The sequence below is a fragment of the Nannospalax galili genome, unplaced genomic scaffold, assembly GCF_000622305.1.
Source record: "Nannospalax galili isolate Female #2095 unplaced genomic scaffold, S.galili_v1.0 scaffold263, whole genome shotgun sequence".
Classification (NCBI taxonomy): Eukaryota; Metazoa; Chordata; class Mammalia; order Rodentia; family Spalacidae; genus Nannospalax; species Nannospalax galili.
This window is the reverse complement of record NW_008350402.1, coordinates 413,827-431,953: the sequence shown is the minus strand read 5'-3', so window position 1 is coordinate 431,953 and position 18,127 is coordinate 413,827. Positions and strand designations below refer to the sequence as shown.

Sequence of the window (18,127 nt, the reverse complement as noted above, 5' to 3'; positions counted from 1 at the left end):
TACTTTTCTTTCACATCTCCCAGGCACCAAAAACCTTTCTTTTCTCCCTACAGTTAAGAGATATGTAATTTGGGAGTCTTTTAGATAGACCCACTGAAGGGGATACCCCAGTTGCCTCACCCTGCGTCCCTGTTCAGCATGAAAGAAGCTAGAGCTGTCTGCGTCCCAATTCCCTATTGGCAATTTGTGTAAGCCTCTTCAGAGGGTGATATTATAAAAATAGGTGATAGAAATTGGCTAGGCAGCTAGGGTAAAAAGACCCCAAAGAAAAGTAGCCAGTTTCTTTCTTGGCTAAAAGTCTAAATGCCCTTGGGCCTTTTAGCAAAGTACTCTATCCCAAAGGCCAAAAACGTTAAAAGTATTTGTGAGCTCTTATCCCAAAAAGATTTTGGAGTTACCTCTTCAGAGGGAAAATGTTACAATATCAATAGCCCCCAATTATGTTATTTTGATGCTTGCTCCCTGTTTCATACAATTTCTTCACTGACAAATTACTACCACTGCAAAAATTACTACGAAGCAGGTCATGGTCAATTATCAAACTTTGGATTCTCCCGAAATGAGTTGGCTCTTAAAGCTTGTGATGACACTTCTACAAACAAAACGGGGGGAGCTGCTGGGGACCTGCTGCTAGGGTTGTAGTCCTCCACATCCGGATAGCTCTAAGGGGCTGGGCGCTGTATGGAAGGACTCCCCTTCTCAGCAGGGGGTCTCCTGCTCTCTGCCTAACTTACCTGGAGAGTGTCACCAAGCACGGATGCCTGACCTTATTTGGAACATGACCTTTGGCATAGTTACCTGGAGTAAAAACTACACCCAGGTTTTTCCTATATGATAACCAGGCATTGCCCGATAGTCGGATGATAGGAGCCCACTGCCACATGTAAATAAAGCATACTATGAGCACCCATCACCTGAGGCTTTGGCTACTGCCTCCACACTATATTTTCCCTAACCCCCACTGAGCTGTTTCACTGAGTCTGGAGCTGTTTGCATCACTGAACCTGCCTCCCCGGAAGGGCTTTCTTCCGTCAGTGCTCTCTGGCCATCCTGACCCCATTCGTTGCTTCTGCTCCCTTTGTCCTCATGGACCGGTGGCCAATGACCCACGAGGGGAGGGAGAGACCCCACAAAAACCCTTTGGGGTTGAATACTGGCCTCAGAATCACTGTAGTCCCCCTGACTCCACTACATTTGGAGGTACATTCCAGGGCTTTTCAGACACCTGAACCTATGTATAATACTAACTCATATGTTTTGCTTTTTATGTTTGTATATGTGTGGGTAAACATACGAGTGCAGGTACACACACGTGTGAAGCCATAGAACAGCCTCAAAGGCCAATCCTCAGAAGCTGTCTACCTTATTTTTTGAGACTTGGTCTCTCATTGGCCTGGAGCTTGCTGATTAGGCTAAACTAGTTAGACCACAAGTTCCAGGGATTCACCTATCTCTGCCTCCCAGTGCTGGAATTACAGGCTTGAGCCACCATGCCCAGCATTTTTATGTGGGGTTCAAACTCAGGCCCTCAGGTTTGTGCAGGTAACCATTTTATTATCTCCCAGCCCCTATATGCTATTTTTTTCTATACATAAAATTGAGTTTATAGATTGGGCATAGTAAGCATCAACAACAATAGCAAAAGAAATGAAACAGAAGATTATCATGACAATTATGTGGATGTTTTCTCTTTCTCTCCAAATTTCTATCATGTAGCTGGTAGCCCAGCCTTGGGAAGGCTTTCACCCCACAGCTGGCCGGCACCTGGCACACATCCTCTCCACCTAGCGACCTGCAGTCTTCTGGCACTCAGTCTCTTTCCTCACTCTGTCCTTGGGAGATGAGTGAATGCATCCCTAGACTCTAAACAGGAAGACGCACAAGTTTAGCAGGCTCGGAAGGTTCAGGCCAGCAGTGGTGTAAGATTAGGGCTGGCTAAATACTACGAGTGGCAACCAGGCAAGGAAGTAACTATAGGCCAGAGGGGAGAGCAGGGAGGGCTGGATGGAAATAGCTGATACAAGCAGAAAAAATAGGCAAGATGCATACAGGATGACAGATAACAGGTGAGTGGGAGCTGGACCCCGCCCCCACCTGAAGCAGCCAGCATTCCCAGGGCAAAGAGACCAAGAAGACCATCCTTAAAAGCATTTATTTTTAGGGTAAAGGGGTTACAGTATCTAAAAACAGGGTTGGTTGGTAGGAGGGTTATCATGCTCCTGAGTGGTGGCAGCCGCCTGCACCTGTTCTTAGTCTTGGAATGGGCCCTCAGGATTCCAGAGTGAAAAACCACGAGGATGAACAATCCTGTTGATCCACTCTTTGATACTGGTGAAAATTTCAGACAACATGGCATGAATGTTTATGTCACTGTTAAGCATGTTGCAAAAGCTAGTTCCACACAGTCATGACAGCACTTCCACAGAGGGCTCCAGTCACCTTCGGCTCTAGGTCTGCAATCCATGCAGATCCGAGGTGACCAAGGACTCTGTGCCGGCCTTCCATGATGTTCTCCACAGTCACTTATCTTCACTCCTTCACCAAGCATCTGAGCAAGTCACCTCCTACCCACTCGATTCACAGGGAGTTAACAGCAGACTCACAGGCATAGAAATAATCATGATAATCATGATAAGGGGAGATGAGATGGACGGGAAGGGTCAAGTCAGGTGTGGATATGAGCAGGTCCCCTGGCAGTCCCAACCCGACAGCAGAAAGAAGCTTCCAATTTCATTTCTGATTTTATTCAGAGAAGGGTTTTAAGGTTTGAGACTTCTCCTCTAGGTTCATTCACTTTCTATTCCCATGAGAACATGGTATCCCACAAGGTGAAAGGGACTTGCCTAGGGCTACCTCAGCAAGCCAGCCGTGGACACGAAACTGGATGCCACGTTTTCAGACTCCCAGGTTGAACTCTCTCTGCTGTGTAATATACCAGGGCCAGCCTCTCAGGTGTGGATTGGCCAAGATTAAAGGCAGAAAATTCAGTTCTGACAAGGACTTCAAAGCATGATAACCAATGTGAGAGGCAAGAGAGTGGCCAGAGACTGAGATGAGGCTTGGCAAGAGCCTGGGAGCCTGGGCAGCAATGCTCTCCCTGGCTCAAGGTCACCCAAGCAGCAGCATCCTGGGGAAAGTAAGCCAGGGAGGTGGCCGAGTTCTGTCCTGCTCGGAGGCCTTCAGACGTGGCAGGGAGTCTGTTCCTTGAGCCCAGACCTGACTTCTTCATGTTAGGGGTTGGAGAGGGCAGAAATTGCTGCCCTGCCTACCCTCAAGGGCAGATGAACTCCAAGGCTTGTTCACAGTGAGGGAATTACAGTTCTGATGTTGGGAAGCTATGATCACCTGGAGTTCTGCTTTTCAGAGCAGAGAGTCAATATTCTCCTTTTCCTCATAAGGAGGGAAAAAAGCTTCTGCTTGGGCAAGGTCACATGTACCACTACAGTACAATTCCACAGCCATCAGATGACACCTGCTCTGTTCTCTCCAATGTGATGTTCAGGAGTAAGATCTCCAGTGCCCACCTGCTGAGAGGACACTGGGCTAACAAGTGCACAGGTTGGCCCCCAAAAGTCCAGTCAAGGGGCCCCGGAGTCAAAGTGACCCATCCAGAACTAAATCTCCTTAAAACGGGAAAAACAGGAGCAGAAGAACCACCCCAGCTGTCCACAACTGCCATACAGTAATGACTTTAAAAGAATACCAGGGTCACACTTCTCTAGGGCCTTCTCACTCGGAGGACAGGACTACAGGGGACACCAGTAATATCTAGTCCAAATGCTACCATCGCAGGTGTAAACCAAGGCCCAAAGACGGGGAAGGGCACCTGTATCAGTCACTCAGGAGATGAAAACAGGGACCCTCTTTCCTCCTTCTATAACTCACACAAAGTCACAATACTCACTAATCAATCACAGACACATGAAGTCAAGAGCTGGTCAGCACATGCCTTGTTTTGAGCCCTTTAGAATTATAAACATACAGTATGAGACCTTCCCTGGGAGGGAACAGTTAAAAAAAAAATTGTTATAGAACGATTCATTCCAAAAGTACAAAAAAGTTACATGCATGTCTGTCTTCAAGGTTTGCGCTGCTAAAAACTACTTCTCTGTGCAAATCTAGTTTGCATTCCATTCTTAAAAAAACATACAAAAGGGAATCTTCTACAAACACAGTTTCTCCAAGTCTTCATAAAGCAAAATTCCTTCATTTTTCCTTCATTTTGTGACCAATGTGTCCTGGGAAAAAAAAGAGGGAGGCATTAGGGAACAGAAGCTTGTTCTACTGTGATGAACCATGTTTTAATGGAGGTGGAGGAAATGATACTGCCATTCAAAGTCTCTCCTCAGCCAGAGAGGGTAGAGGGTCCTAGAAAAGCAAAGAAGATCTTTGATTTATGATCAAAGGTCAATATTCCAGAGACATCGACTTCAGCTTATAAGAAAGAACGTCTCAACCCCAATATGGTTGTCTGGTGATGGTAAGCTTTGTATTCCTAGAGGCATGCAAGTAGGAGCCAGCCAATCTTGCACGCTGTCAAGGGAACTCAAGACCTGGATGTATCTTATGACAATATGTAAAACATGTATTATAAACTTTACAAAATATGTACATAATAACATGTATCATGTATCTGTAAATTACAAAAACGTCAAGTATCAGGAAGATAGCTTTAAGACCTGGCTTCCTAACTCTCTGATGAATTCCTATTTCACGCGTTTGCACTTTTGTGTTTCTCTCCCTACTTCTACTCACAGACACCTGTCCTTCAACTCCAGCGCTACTTCTTCAGCAACCTCTTTCCTTTGATTTGCCCAGCGCTAAACTGTTCCTCCTGTCACAATCCCCCACCCTCCCTGACTCCCCAACATTGCGTTCCTCATACCAAAGCAATGTTATCTGTCATTTTCCCTGTATTCCCCTAACAGAATCAGCCAAAAACATCATGGGATTAAAACCACAACAAAACCCTCCTGCTTTTTAAGAAAGTTCATCAGACTTATTTCTAATTTTTCCTGCTCTGTTAGACCTTGCTGGTCAGCCTTGGTGATGACAACTCCCAAGCCTGTGAGGGGATCACACCTCCCTGCCCTTAAGTTGTAGTTGGTAGAGTGTGTGTGTTGCCCACTCTATCACCTAGCATAGCTGTGTGACTTACTGTGGCCAATGAGCCATCAGCACACATGACATCATATCTGAGCAGAAACTTTAAATGAGACTGTGTGCTGGGCTCACTCTCTTACTCATCCCTTTTGTCATAAGAATGGACCTGGTCTTCACCATGTTCCAGCTGGGTCCCAAATGAGAAGACAGTTGAACTGATCCACAGCAGCAACTCGGATATGAACAAGAGATCAACCTTCTGTGGCTGTGAGCCAGTGAGGTTTTGAGGTTATTTGACAGACAAAGCTAGCTTAGAAAGTGATTCATTTCCCAAGTTCCCAGTCACCCATGGGTTGGGACAGATGCAATCCAGCTGTCACTTCTGTGACCAGAACAACTAAGGTCTGCCTGGCCAGGAGACAGGCAGAGAGATCTGCCCTCCCCTTCCCAGGTGTGTTGCTAAGCAGCACTAAGGATGGCCTGGGCAGGGCCTGGGGATGCAGAACTGCCCACAGACAAGCACAGGGCTCCCTGCAGGGATGTTTCCAGTAGAGGTCACAGTGACACTGTCTGCAACCCAGAGGAAATAGACCACCTGCCTTGGAAACTAACATCATGACTGGCTTTTTCAGCTTGTGGACACCATGTTTACAACTCCTGACTTTGCATTCTGGGAGACTCGGCATAGCTTCCAGCTTCATCCTTCATACAGTCCCACTCTCTGCTTTTCCCCCAGGTTCCCCGACTTACATCTTCCTCTTCTTTCTCACAGCCCATCTAATAAACCGCCTCAGATGTCCTACGCCAAGGGGGAGAAACACAGCACGTACCGTGCTCATCACAGGAGGCCAGCTGGAGCTGGGGAGCGGGGGCTTTTGTATCTGTTCAGATCAAGGACTGTCACTGTGCTGTGGGACTGGGCCTCTCCAATGACATTGGCTGCATGACAATGGTACACTCCCTCATCTTCCTTTCTCAGGGGATTGATCTAGAAATACAATAGGCAAGTTTACACCATTACACACGGCACACACAGCACACACGGCACACAAAAATGACTTCCTTCCTTATTCATTTTTTTTTCCAGGCAGGGTCTTGAACTCACTGTGTAACTGAAGAAAACCTTGAACTCCTGATCTTTCATCTCCCAAATGCTAGGATTACAGATTTGTGCCATCATACCTGGTTTATGCAGTACTAGAACTTGAACCCAGGACTTCATGCATACTAAGCAAACACTCTACCAACTGAGCCACAACCCAGCCCTTTTCCAATTCATAATGATAGATCTGTATGAATGCTCCTTTAAAAAATTATTTATTTTTATTTCGTGTTTGAGTGTTTTGCCTGTACGTATGTAAGTGCATCCATGTTGTACAATGCCTGTGGAGGCCAGAAGAGGGCATCAGATCTCTTAGAACTGGAGTTATAGACAATTAGGCTGTTACGTGGGTGCTGGGAACCAAACCTGGGTCCTCTGCAAGAGCAGCCAGTGTTCTTAACCACTGAGCAATCTCTCCAGCTCTGTGTGCTCCTTTCAGAATCTCACAGGCATCTCCCTTTCTCTTCCTGCCCAGAAGACAGGCACATAGCAAAACTGCCTTGCCAGGGACCCTCTTGAAGGGCCTGCTCCCTGTTGTGGCTCTTCCTTTAGTGATCTCTTTGCATTCCTACCCTTTATTGTAAGCTGTCTGGCTTTTACTAACAGCCTGTGACTTACATGTGAGTCTACCTGAGTACACCTTTCTTAAAGCCAGCTGTTAGGCAACCTTAACCCTCCATGCGATGGAGCAGCCTTACTACAGCTGCTGGGCATTTGGGTGTCTTTTGGAGGTCACTGCAACAGAAGATTTATGCTCTAGGGACCTATCTGGCCTGCTCTACCTACTTCCAGAGGGTCCAGTGGATAGCAACAAGCTGGTCCTAGTGACACACATCAGCTACTCAGGAGACTAAGGAAACAGGATGATGAGTTTGAGGCCAGCCTGAGCAACTTAGCAAGATCTTGTCTCAAAATTTAAAAAAAAAATTTTTTTTTTTTGAGACAGTCTCCCTGTAGTCCCAGCTGCCTTGGAACTTGCTATGTAGACCAGGCTTGCCTAAAGCTCACAGAGATCTGCCTGCCTCTGCTTCCTGAGTGCTGGGATTAAAGATGTACCACTACCCCCAGATCTCCTAATAAAAATTTTTTAAAAATGAGTGGGGCTATAGCTCACTGGTAGAACATTTGCCTAGCATACATGAGGCTCTGGGTTCAATCCCCAGCACAGACAAAAGAAAAGAATGGGGAACAGCTCTGAAAAGTATAACATGTCATAGAGAGATAAAGTGTGATTCATAAGGCTCAGTCAATAACATCCAATAACCTGAAACACTCACCAAAATCCAGGTAGTGGCCTCGTGGTCAGAAGGGCCCCCGCGCACCTGGATGGCTATATTGACATGGTCTCCAGGCAACTCCTCTGACACCTGGGTGCCCTCAGAAGAGTGTGTGACCTATGCAGGGCAGAGAGAACAGGAGCAGTTTAGAAAATGTGTTACCCGGTAAGGATGACCCCATAGACCTCTGGCCATCTGCATCCTCCCAGGACTTCAGGCTGAAACCCAAGGGCCTCTCATTCCTATGCAAATGAGTCGGTCTTTTAAACCTGTGCCTGTACAGACAGCACCCCCTGCCGGACAGCAAAGATGCCAACTTTGCCAAAGGGTGCAGGGAAGCAATAGTTGGGAACCACAGTTGTTGGGGACAAGGAGCCAACAAAGCTTGTGACCTTTGCCAGTCTCTCAAAAATTGGCCTTCACTGTTTGAAACATGACTGAGTCTACTGCCACCAGCCAAGTCTATCTACAGCTTTGCTCCATTAGCAGGCTCTAATGACCCAGCAGCTGTTGTTCTTACTAAAAGAATTTTCTGGACACCTAAGTAGCCAAAGGAACAAATGGCATGGGAAGGAATGCAAAGCACCCCCTTTAGAGAGCTCTGCAGTGACAGAATTGAGGCAGGGGACTGATGCTTAAGAAATCTTTGTCTAACCCTTTGGTCTACATATAAAGATATACAAACATGCCTACAGAAAAAAATGTTTATCACCCACAGGTCTCTCTCCTCTCTCTTCTCTCTCTCCTTTCTCTCTCTCTCTCCCCCCCCATACACACAAACACATGTGCCCATACACACACATAAATACATCCATGCACAAGTTCTTGGAGAAAATTACCTTCCTCCACGTGATGACTGGGGTGGGCACAGCCCTCACCTCACAGGACAGGTACACCTGCGCCCCAGTGACATTGTGAATATCCCGAGGTGGCACGACAACCACAGGAGCTGGGAGAAAACAAAGGAACATACCCTTTACCCCAGCAGGTCAGGAGCCCAACCCTGGCCTCAGAGGGTCCGTTGGGAGCCCTGCTGGAAAAGAGGGGGTTCCTTCAAGGGAGCACACTCCTGGGCCTGGGATCTTGAAGGCTGCCTTTGTTTAACTGCCAGAGGGGAAATGTGACACGGTCAGTGGCAAACTCAGGTCACATCACACTCTCTCCCTGGGCCCCACAACCCCCAGGACCCCAGCTGCCATCTGCTTATAGCTCAGCTATAGGACACATGGCAGTATCCTAGAACCCAGTTTTTCTTTTTCACTCTTTAAAAAAATTTTTTACGTATACAAATGTTTTGCCTGAATGTACGTAAATACACCACGGAGGCCAGAAGAGGATGTAAGATCCCCTGGAACTGGAGTTACAGGTGGTTGTTAGCTGCCATGTGGGTGCTGGGAACCAAACCCAGGTCCTCTGTAAGAGCAGCAAGAGCTCTTAACTGCTGAGCCATCTTGCCAGCCTTGAGAATCCAGTTACTTAAACTGTGAGTCCCATAACTGAATACAGGGGTGGAGGGTCCCCCCCAAAATTTCAATAACAAAAATTTAATTTAAGGACCGAATCTGAGGTGATTCTGGTGTGTTCACCCACACTGCATCGTGAAACTTCAGTGCAGTCTTGGTCTTGAACTTTACACCGCATACGCCATCATGCCACACGACGGTAATGACACTGCCTGACACACCCAGTAATTGATGCCTCAAGACAACTGTGTGTTATGACCTTCAGTGTGTTTGTTGTACATGCAAAGTTTCCTGCTCTTACAGAAATACAATTTAATTATAGAAAACAAACACTTTTCCTTTTTAGACAGGGTCTCCTTAGCCCAAGCTGGCCTCAAACTTTCTACATAGCCAAGAATGGCCTTGAACTCCTGATTCTCCTGCCTCTACCTCCTGAGTGCTGGGATTACAGATGTGGTACACCATGTCCAGTTTATGTGATGCTAAGGATCAGACCCAGGGCTTTGTGCATGCTAGGTAAGCACTCTACCAACTAAGCTACATCCCCAGTCCACTTCTACCACATTGTAATATAGGAAGGAATTATAAAATCAAAATATCAATCAACTATGAAAAAATGTTGAAGAAGCTCCATGTCCAAGTATTGAATATACAGCCGAGATTTAATTCTTTATGTAAAAATAAACAAACACATGCATCTCATTAGGAGGCAAATTTTTAATGAATGGTAAAATTATTTGTATACCAAAAAACTGTTTTAAAATAAATTTCTTTATGATTTATTTTCAGTTAAATGCTTGATTTCTATACCATTTTTTAAAGATCTTTTTGAGGTGGGGGTCTCCCTGCAGCCCCAGCTGGCCTTGAACTCACAGAGATCCGCCTGCCTCTGCCTCCTGAGTGCTGAGACTAAAGGTGTGAGCCACCATGCCTGGCCTGATTTCTATACCAATTTTATAGCCAGGGATACATAAGAATTTCTCAGGTGCTACATAGAAAAAGTTTAAGAAGTCCTATCCTAGAGGGTGGTGTTAAGTCATCAAAGGCAGAGGCTCTGACAGGTGGCTTTTCTGCTTCTATGTGTAGAAGTTTCAAAGGAAAGGAAGGTTGGAGCTTTTTAAAGAGGACCTAAGAATCTGCAGCACAGGTTAGAGCCTCCTAGCTCACCTCCCATACTCTGCTTCCTTCTATGCCTGGGATCTGCTCGGCTTGAATCAAGCCCAGCATCCTTGGCCATCAAGCCCCATCCAGTGGCTCCTCAATGCCCAGCCTTCCCTGTGCATAGAATATACCACTCTTGCCCATGTCTCAGCTCCACAGGGAGGATACCTTACTCATCCTACAGGCCTAGCTACACAATCTCAACCTAAACCAGGGGTCTGCACCTCTTTCACCACCTTCGTCACAGCTACTTCATGGTCTCTACCTGTTCCAGATGGCAAGCCCAGCCACCTTGGTGTTCAGCTGCATTGTCTGGCAAGGTACAAGGTGGAGGCCTGGCCAGGGAAAGACTGTCAGCTCAGGTCTCTTCCCCTGTGACATGGGGAGAAGATCCCTGCCTCCCATGAAAGGAGATGGAAGGAGAAGGCCATAACTATAGTGACATGATATGAGAATGGGAGTCAGGGGCAGGTGTGGTAGACAGATGATTAGATGAAGAAAGACACAACACACAACAGAGCAATCCCATCATTCCAGGGCCAGCAAACCAAGGACTGCATGGAAGGGCCTTTGTCTACTGAAATGCTGCAATAAAATAGGAGAATGAAGGAAGGGACACTAGTGAGGGATGGGGTGATCACACTGTATGGTCCAGAAATGCAAGAGTACAGAAAGGAGAGTGGTACAGGCCCTCCAGACAGTGAGAAGCAGAGCTTGACATCAGTGCCTGAGCACATGGCATGCTACCTGCACACCTCCAGAGATGGAGAACTCACTACCTGAAGAGTTCAGCACTTGAAGGGTAAGAACCTGTCCTCACTGGAGCCGCCACTTTCCTCCGCCACTTTCCTCCGTAATCACCATCTAATGATCCTAGGACAGCCCTCTGGAGCCCTGGGGACAATGGCCTTGCAGTGAGTTGAATGTGGAGACTGCCTTCCCCATGCCAGGCCACCCACCCCTCCTGGGTCAGCCACTCCTTCAGCTTTGCCCACATGACTACCCTCCAAAGGACCATTCCCTATGCAGGAGAGCAGCCAGTATCCCCAGTGAACAGAGCTCCTAGACCTCTAACATTGCCCGCAGCCACAGACCCACACACTCAGCGTCTGGCAGGAGCCCCAACCACCACAACAAAGAGAGGCTAATGTATTCACATCCTCCTGCCAGCAGGTCCTCAGTCACACGGGTGCATGGGAAGCCTCTTCCACCCACAAGCCAGTCTCAGCTGCCTGTTCCAGGGCCCTCGATGGATTCCTGAGGGACGCTCCATCAACGTGTTTCACTTTCATTCATGTAAAGTCATAAATTTTAAATGAGATTTCATCACCCCCTTTCAGCCCTAAATGAATAAACTAGTAAATCACATTACCTCTCAGCTCTCTTCGCATCTCCCTCTCCTTCTTTTTCAATAACTACAATTAAGAAAGACTGTCTAGAGATGGCTGTCTTTGCACTGATTTCACAGCAAGAAATACCATTTCTGTTACAAAAGAGCCTTTGCTTTCAGTGTTAAAGCAACCTTCCACAATGTTATTTACTCATTTATAAATGTGCATACTGCACAACTCATTCTGGTGTGCAGTTAAGTTAGACAAATGTATACAGCTGAAGCCACCATTAGAACCTCTGCACAGCACAATTCTGTGATCTCGAAATAGTTCCTCAGGTCGCACATTGTCACAATCATCTGCTTTTAATTTATTTGACATTAAATTTACATTCTATCCATAACGGCTCTGCACAACCAAAAATAATCATAGTAATAGTAACAATGCCACCAGCTAACATCCCTGCTCGGTGCTCAAGTGCTCCTTTCCAGCAACTTTATCAGCCGCCAGCAGGGGGAGCTGCCTGGGGTCAGCCCAACTTGAATGATGGGAAGGCTAAGACACCCTAGCTTTCTGGCTAGAGTTCACATTAACCTTGTCCTAACACCACCTTGTCTTTTTCCCAGATGGCTGTGTTGTATCCTCACACCCGCCCTGCAAGGTTTGGTGCTTTTAGCCCCACTTTACAGGTGGGGAAACTAAGGCTTAGAAAAGGCCTTGGGGGAGATGGGACTCACGCGTGGATTCCATAAAATCCCACACTATTTTTAAAACTGGGACAACTGCTATTTTGGTGGGCTCCATCCCGGAATAAGACAGCATTTCTTTAGAGACTGTCGTGGGGGTCTCCAGGCTCAGTAGGTTGCTGGGAGGCCTCAAAATCCCTCCCTCCACATGGTCATGACCTATGTCAGCCAAGGATACAGAGCAAGCTCAAGCAGATAGGAAAGTCAGGTGGGGGATCGAGGCACCAGCTCCACAGAGCCTCTCCTGGGGGAGCCACACAGGGTGCAGCTATGGACAGAGACACAACTGTGAAAAGCTGTCTAACTGGGAAGCTCATGAGAGGCCCAGTGCCAGGGTTTTTAGTGGGGCTGGTCACATAGGTACCAAATTATGAATCAAGGTCTCAGATGGGAAGAGGGTAATGCTGTGGTTAGATAAGTGACCCCCAAAGCCCATATGCTGCAGGCTGGGTCCCCAGGCTGATATTACTGGGAGCTGAAAGCACCTTCAGGAGGTGGGGTGTAGCAGGAGGTCTTTAGGTCACCAGATGTGTGCTCTCAGAGGGGACTTTGGGGGCTCTGGTATCTTCTATTTCTTGGCTTGGGAGGTAGCAGTATGCTCCACCACAGAAGAGGGCATCAGATCCCCTGGAACTGGAGTTACAGATGGTTGTTAGCTGCCATGTAGGTACTGAGAACTGAAGCTACATCCTCAGCAAGAGCAGCCAGTGCTCTTAACTGCTGAGCCATCTCTTTAGCCCCTGCGGCTGCTTCTTTAAAATAAATGCAGGAACACATCTTCCTTGGGACCTAATACCTGAGATAAACTAAATAATCAAACATCTATTTTAATTAACAATATCAAGATGTTTTGATCCATGGCTGGCTCCATTCCTATTAGGTCTGTGGCAAGACAGAAACTTCATGGTGGAAGGACACAGTGAAGGTAAGCTGCTCACCTAATGGCAGCCAGGAAGCAGAGAGCTGGACAAGGGAAGAACTGGGACAAGATTTATCCACTTCCTCCACTTAGGCCCCACCTCCCAAAAGCGCCAGATCTGGGGACCAAACCTTCAACACACAAGTCTTCCAGAAACATTTCCAATTCAAGCTATAACATTCCCTCTGTCTGTTCCCTGTGGGCTGATGTGAAAAACAGTTATGAGACCTCCTCGATCTGTGACAGTGCCCTAAGAAGGGATCCAGAAACACAGTAGTTTATGATGTCCAGGACAAACTTTACTACTGTGCTGTATCTGCTTGCCGCTTTCTGCTGGTCTCTGATGACACGACTCATCTGGCAGCACCAGGGGCCTTGACCCTCAGTCCTTAGGATGTCTAGAGCTCAAAGAAGCTGTTGTGGCTCAATGCCCTGCAGGCTGGTGATAGATAGCAGGAATCTGCAAAAATCCCAAGACAGCCTCTTGTCTCACCATTGCCAGGGTTGCCATCATCCTGGAAGAAGCGGGGCTTTCTGTCCCATGTGCTGTTGACCAGAATAAAGTAGCTTTCAGGAGGGGGGCCAGTCTTTTTTATTTTATGTGTATGAGTGCTTTGCCTACTTTGTAAATACACCATGTGCATGCAATACCCAGAGAGGCCAGAAGAGGGCATCGAGTCCTTTGGTACTGGAGTTACAGAATTGTGAGCTGCCTTGTGGGTGCTGGACATCGAATCTAAGGTCCTCTGCAAGAGCAGTAAGTGCTCTTAACTGAGCCATCTCTCCAGTCTCCAGCTCAATCTTTTCAATGATCTGGTTCACCTTTCTAGCTCTTACTCACCAAATTCTTGCTTCCTTCTTTCTGGGCATGCTTGAAGCAGCCTTGGAAATTCTGGATAGCACAACCTCACCCATCCTAGGGCTAGGCAGCAGGTCACAGTCACCCATTGTGCACAGTCACAAGAGGTAGTACCATGGGATGGACAAAATAGTACCAGTGGGACTCAGCCACCTGGGGATTCAGGTGCCATCCATTGGAACTTGGGCATGTGAAGAGAACAGCACTTCTCCACACCCTCTGGGGTATGGGGGGGGCTTGAGGGGACACACAATGCCTGGGCCTGTGTTAGCTGTGTGGATCTACACAGATGAAAGGATACATATTACTATTATACATGTGGAGATTTGTCTCCCTACCCCATCCATTAAATAGGTCCTTGATCTAAATAAAAGATAGTCCCAAATGCCTCAGAGATTTCTTTTAGTTAATGGTGCCAGGGAAAGAAAGAATAGCAAAAGTTATCCCCCAGGACGCTATTTGCTTGTAATAAGACACATACAAGCAGAGTTTAATAACCAGCATGCCAAACAGGCTTGATAATTTATGCTAATGGCCACGATAGGATGTGGAAGGAGGCCCAGCTTAATCTGGCTGCCTGCAGCCTGTGCGTCAAATCCACTCCCTTCAAATCCCCTCCCTCGGCATTCATGAAAGGCTTTTGAGCACCAGGCCCTCTCTTTGTCCCTCTCACAAAGTGGCATTTGCAGCCTCTTCTGGTTACCTGGTAACACGCACCCCAGGCTTCTAAGTGGAGCTGGAATTCCAACCAAGGTGAATTTTCTAAGATTCTGGATCTCAAGAGCTCAGAGAAGCTGCTGGGGCTCAAAGTCCTGCAGGCTGGAAATGGGAGGCAGGGATCCGCAGAGCGAGGCCAACCTAGCTGGAGTCCCATCTCAGTCTCCGCTGGGAGGCGTTAGGTAGCTCCAGGGAATTCCCTTTGGTGTGTTTCAGTGTCCCTTTTTATTAAGAGGGAGTGAGACCTCTGTTTTTTGCAAAGAAGACAGGTAACAAGCAATGTCTAACAATCAAGAATTGTTCACACATGGGGTTTCAATGTGTGGGAATCAAAGGATGATCTCAATATTAGGCAATAGGGCACTTCTGAGCAAAGGCTTCTGGGAATGGCAGCATTCAAGATCCAAACAGTTTGCCACCGTCCCAGGGAGGTATTGCATGGACATAGGCGTCCACTGGGTAGAACCTAATCAATGGTTATGAGCATCAAAGTCAAGGTGCCTGGGTGCTGAAGGAGTCCCCAAAGCTGAGCAGGGGTGACTCTTACCATACTGAAGCAGACCTGCTCTGTTCTGGCTGTTTTCCTTCAGACAGGGTCCCCTGGGGCTTTGTTAAAAAGTGCTCCCACGGTGTCTTTTGAATTAAAGATGGCTTTAGGGCAGTCTGAAATGAGGTACAATCAACGTTGGCAAACAGCTCCCTTTCCAAACCTCCATGCCTCACTGGGACACAAGGGAAAGGACCACACAAGTCTGTGAGGACAGAAGGTGACAGGGAGACAGCACCAGGTCCAAGGTGGAAGACACTAACACTGGCAGGAAGGACAGCTGAGTTCAGGATCCCTGATGCCTGTCAGTAATGAAGGTCGTGGAAATCAGTTTCTGAATTGTTCCCTTTGGCTCCAAGGACCTCTTTATTCCCAAGGCCCAGGGTGGACCTCAGAGTCCATAGATCAGAGTGGAGGGGCTGTCACATTTACTTGTCATTTGGTAATTTTCAGTGAATTAGGGGTGTGGGGTTTCCATCTGCCATCTGTCTGTACTCTGGTAACCATAGCAACCACCATCTGCCCGACTTAATAGTATCAAGTCCAATTCTGAAAAGAGTGCTGGACATGGAGTTGGGACATGGGATGCGCAGCCTCTCCTGGACATCTTGGACAAGTTCCCCAGTCCTCTCTGGGTCTGGGTCTCCTCAGCAGAACAGCAGATTTGCTCCATATGCCTTGAAGGGGTCTTTCTGCTAGAAACAGAAAGCTACTCCGGGAAGGAATTATCTGAGCCTATCAACACAGGATAGCTGCTGGCGACCTGGTCAGCATTTCTTTTGAGTCCTGCATGTGTAGTTAGTGCTACCTGTCTGCAGACAAAGGAACTGCCTGTGAATGAACTGCTGAGGAAAGCAGATTGTAAAAACCAGTGACAGAACTACAAGGAAAGATGGAACTGTTTCCGTGTCACAAGGCAGAAACAAGCATGCAAAGTAGAAGGGACCTCAACAATGGCTTTCCCAGGACTGCTGTGGCCAGAGAGGCGACAGACCTGGCCCAAGGTCAGATGGGGAGCCAGTAACTGCCCAGTGTACCTCCAACCTGCTGTCCTCCACTGGGAGCCCCAGTTAGGAAAGATGGCTTTTCCCCATACATATGGTCTTTGTTTCCCTGTATAAGGCACTTCCTGCCCCATCTCCAACAGCTCATTGGAATCCTGGATTTGAGCACATCTCTATGGCAGATTTGGAGGGAGAGGGCAATAACAATACCAAATATGACTTAAGGCCTGAAAAGGTGTCCTTCTTGAAGCTGAGGTTATTACATTAGCCTGGGCATTTAGTCTGGACTTGCTCTCCCAGTCCAGGCCAGCAATCTTCCTCAGAAGCCCAAAGTCCAGGGACCAGTCAGCTATCAGACTTAATCACCCTAATCTCCCTGAGTTCTCCACTGTCCTTTCCAGACAGAATAGACAGGGTCCGTTCGCCAAAATGTCACAGGCAGGTCACGCCCACACCTAGGCATGACACCTGACTATCCTTGCCAGACATCCTTATATACTGATGTCTTGGTCTATTTCTGCTTTTTGTTGTTGTTGAATTACACAAAGAAAGTGGGTAGATGGCACCAGAGATGTCTGCAGTGTTGTTAATGAAGCTTAAGCTCTGAAAGCCCTGGTAACTGATATTTTTTCTATTCCTTTCTTTAAAGTAAGATCCTTTAAGTTATGCACACCTGAGACCCACAAAATACTAGGTCGGCCTCTATGGTTGCATAATCTTCTCAGAGATTAAGTCTTCAAAGGTTTCTTCCTTTCTTTAAAGTAAGATCCTTTAAGTTATGCACACCTGAGACCCACAAGGTTGCATAATCTTCTCAGAGATTAAGTCTTCAAAGGTTTAACCTGGATAGGACTCCCTTAAGATCTAAGGCTGGGTCTCTCTGAACACCCAGGATCCTGGTGCTCTGTCTTGACTCTCAAGAACCGGGTGAACTCTTGCTTCCTGGGAACCCTCACCTTCCCTTCCTCTCCATTCAAACAATCCACCTGGCAAGGAAAATCCCACCCCTTTTAAAATAACCACATCAGCAAGTTCGCAAGCATCCAAATTCCGGCTTGCTCCTGGGCTGGAGTCTCCATAAACTGGGTTGGCAGAGAGCAGGATGTGGCGTCCCCACTCTCCACCAGCACGGGAAAGATGCGAAATACTGACCCTGAAGGAGAAACTGAGGCCGGGGTGGTGATGTCCACCGCTGCACAGTAAAGTTCTTTGTCCCACACTCTAGAGAACGGGAGTCCCGCTTCCCCACCCAGGTGGAACCCACTCACCGAACTCGCAGGGCCCATCACGAGCCTTGTGCAGGTGGCCGGGGTGTGCGCGGGGCGCGAGCCGGGCGCGCAGACGCAGCGCGCAGACGCTGGGGTAGGAGCGGCCGTCGGAGCCGCAGACCGCGCCGCGCTGCGCGCACACGCAAAGTGCTCGCGCACACCAGGCCTGGGCCGCAGCGCACGCCCTCCTGTCCCCCGCAGCTCGCACCCTCTGCGCCCAAGCAGCGCGTGCAGCAGCCGCACTCGTCGCGCGCGGCGATCCAGGGCGCGGGGCAGGGCGCGGGCACCGGGCAGCGCTCCGGCTGGCAGGGGACGCACTCGGGGTGTCGTCCCCCCGCGCCGCGGAGCCCGAAGCTCGGGGCCAGCGACGGCAGCAGTAGGAGCAGCAGCGGGAGCGGCGGCGGCATGGCCTCGCCCGGACGGCAGCGGAGCTTCTACTCTACGCTCTGCTTGGTGCGCACGGAGCTGCCACCGCGCCCGCCCCGCGGCCGCTGATTGGCCGGGCCTGCACCGCGGGGCGCCCGGTGGCCCGGGACCAGCGAGGGCGGCCAGCCTGCGACCCTCCAGGGGCTCGGAACCCGAGGGACATCGCAAGACCAGGTCTTCCACAGTAGATCCGGCTCTGAGGGA

At 48.4% G+C, this 18,127-nt stretch overlaps 1 protein-coding gene across 1 annotated transcript; it reads right to left on the bottom strand.

The window, feature by feature from the left end:
• Positions 1-2,172: 2,172 nt before the first annotated feature.
• On the bottom strand, positions 2,173-17,904 carry Igfbpl1 (insulin like growth factor binding protein like 1). Its single transcript, XM_008847728.2, is given in 6 exon segments — positions 2,173-4,238; positions 5,934-6,091; positions 7,483-7,599; positions 8,322-8,431; positions 17,498-17,646; positions 17,648-17,904. Coding segments are annotated over 5 exon segments (783 nt in total). The 3' UTR covers positions 2,173-4,238; positions 5,934-5,941.
• Positions 17,905-18,127: the final 223 nt, after the last annotated feature.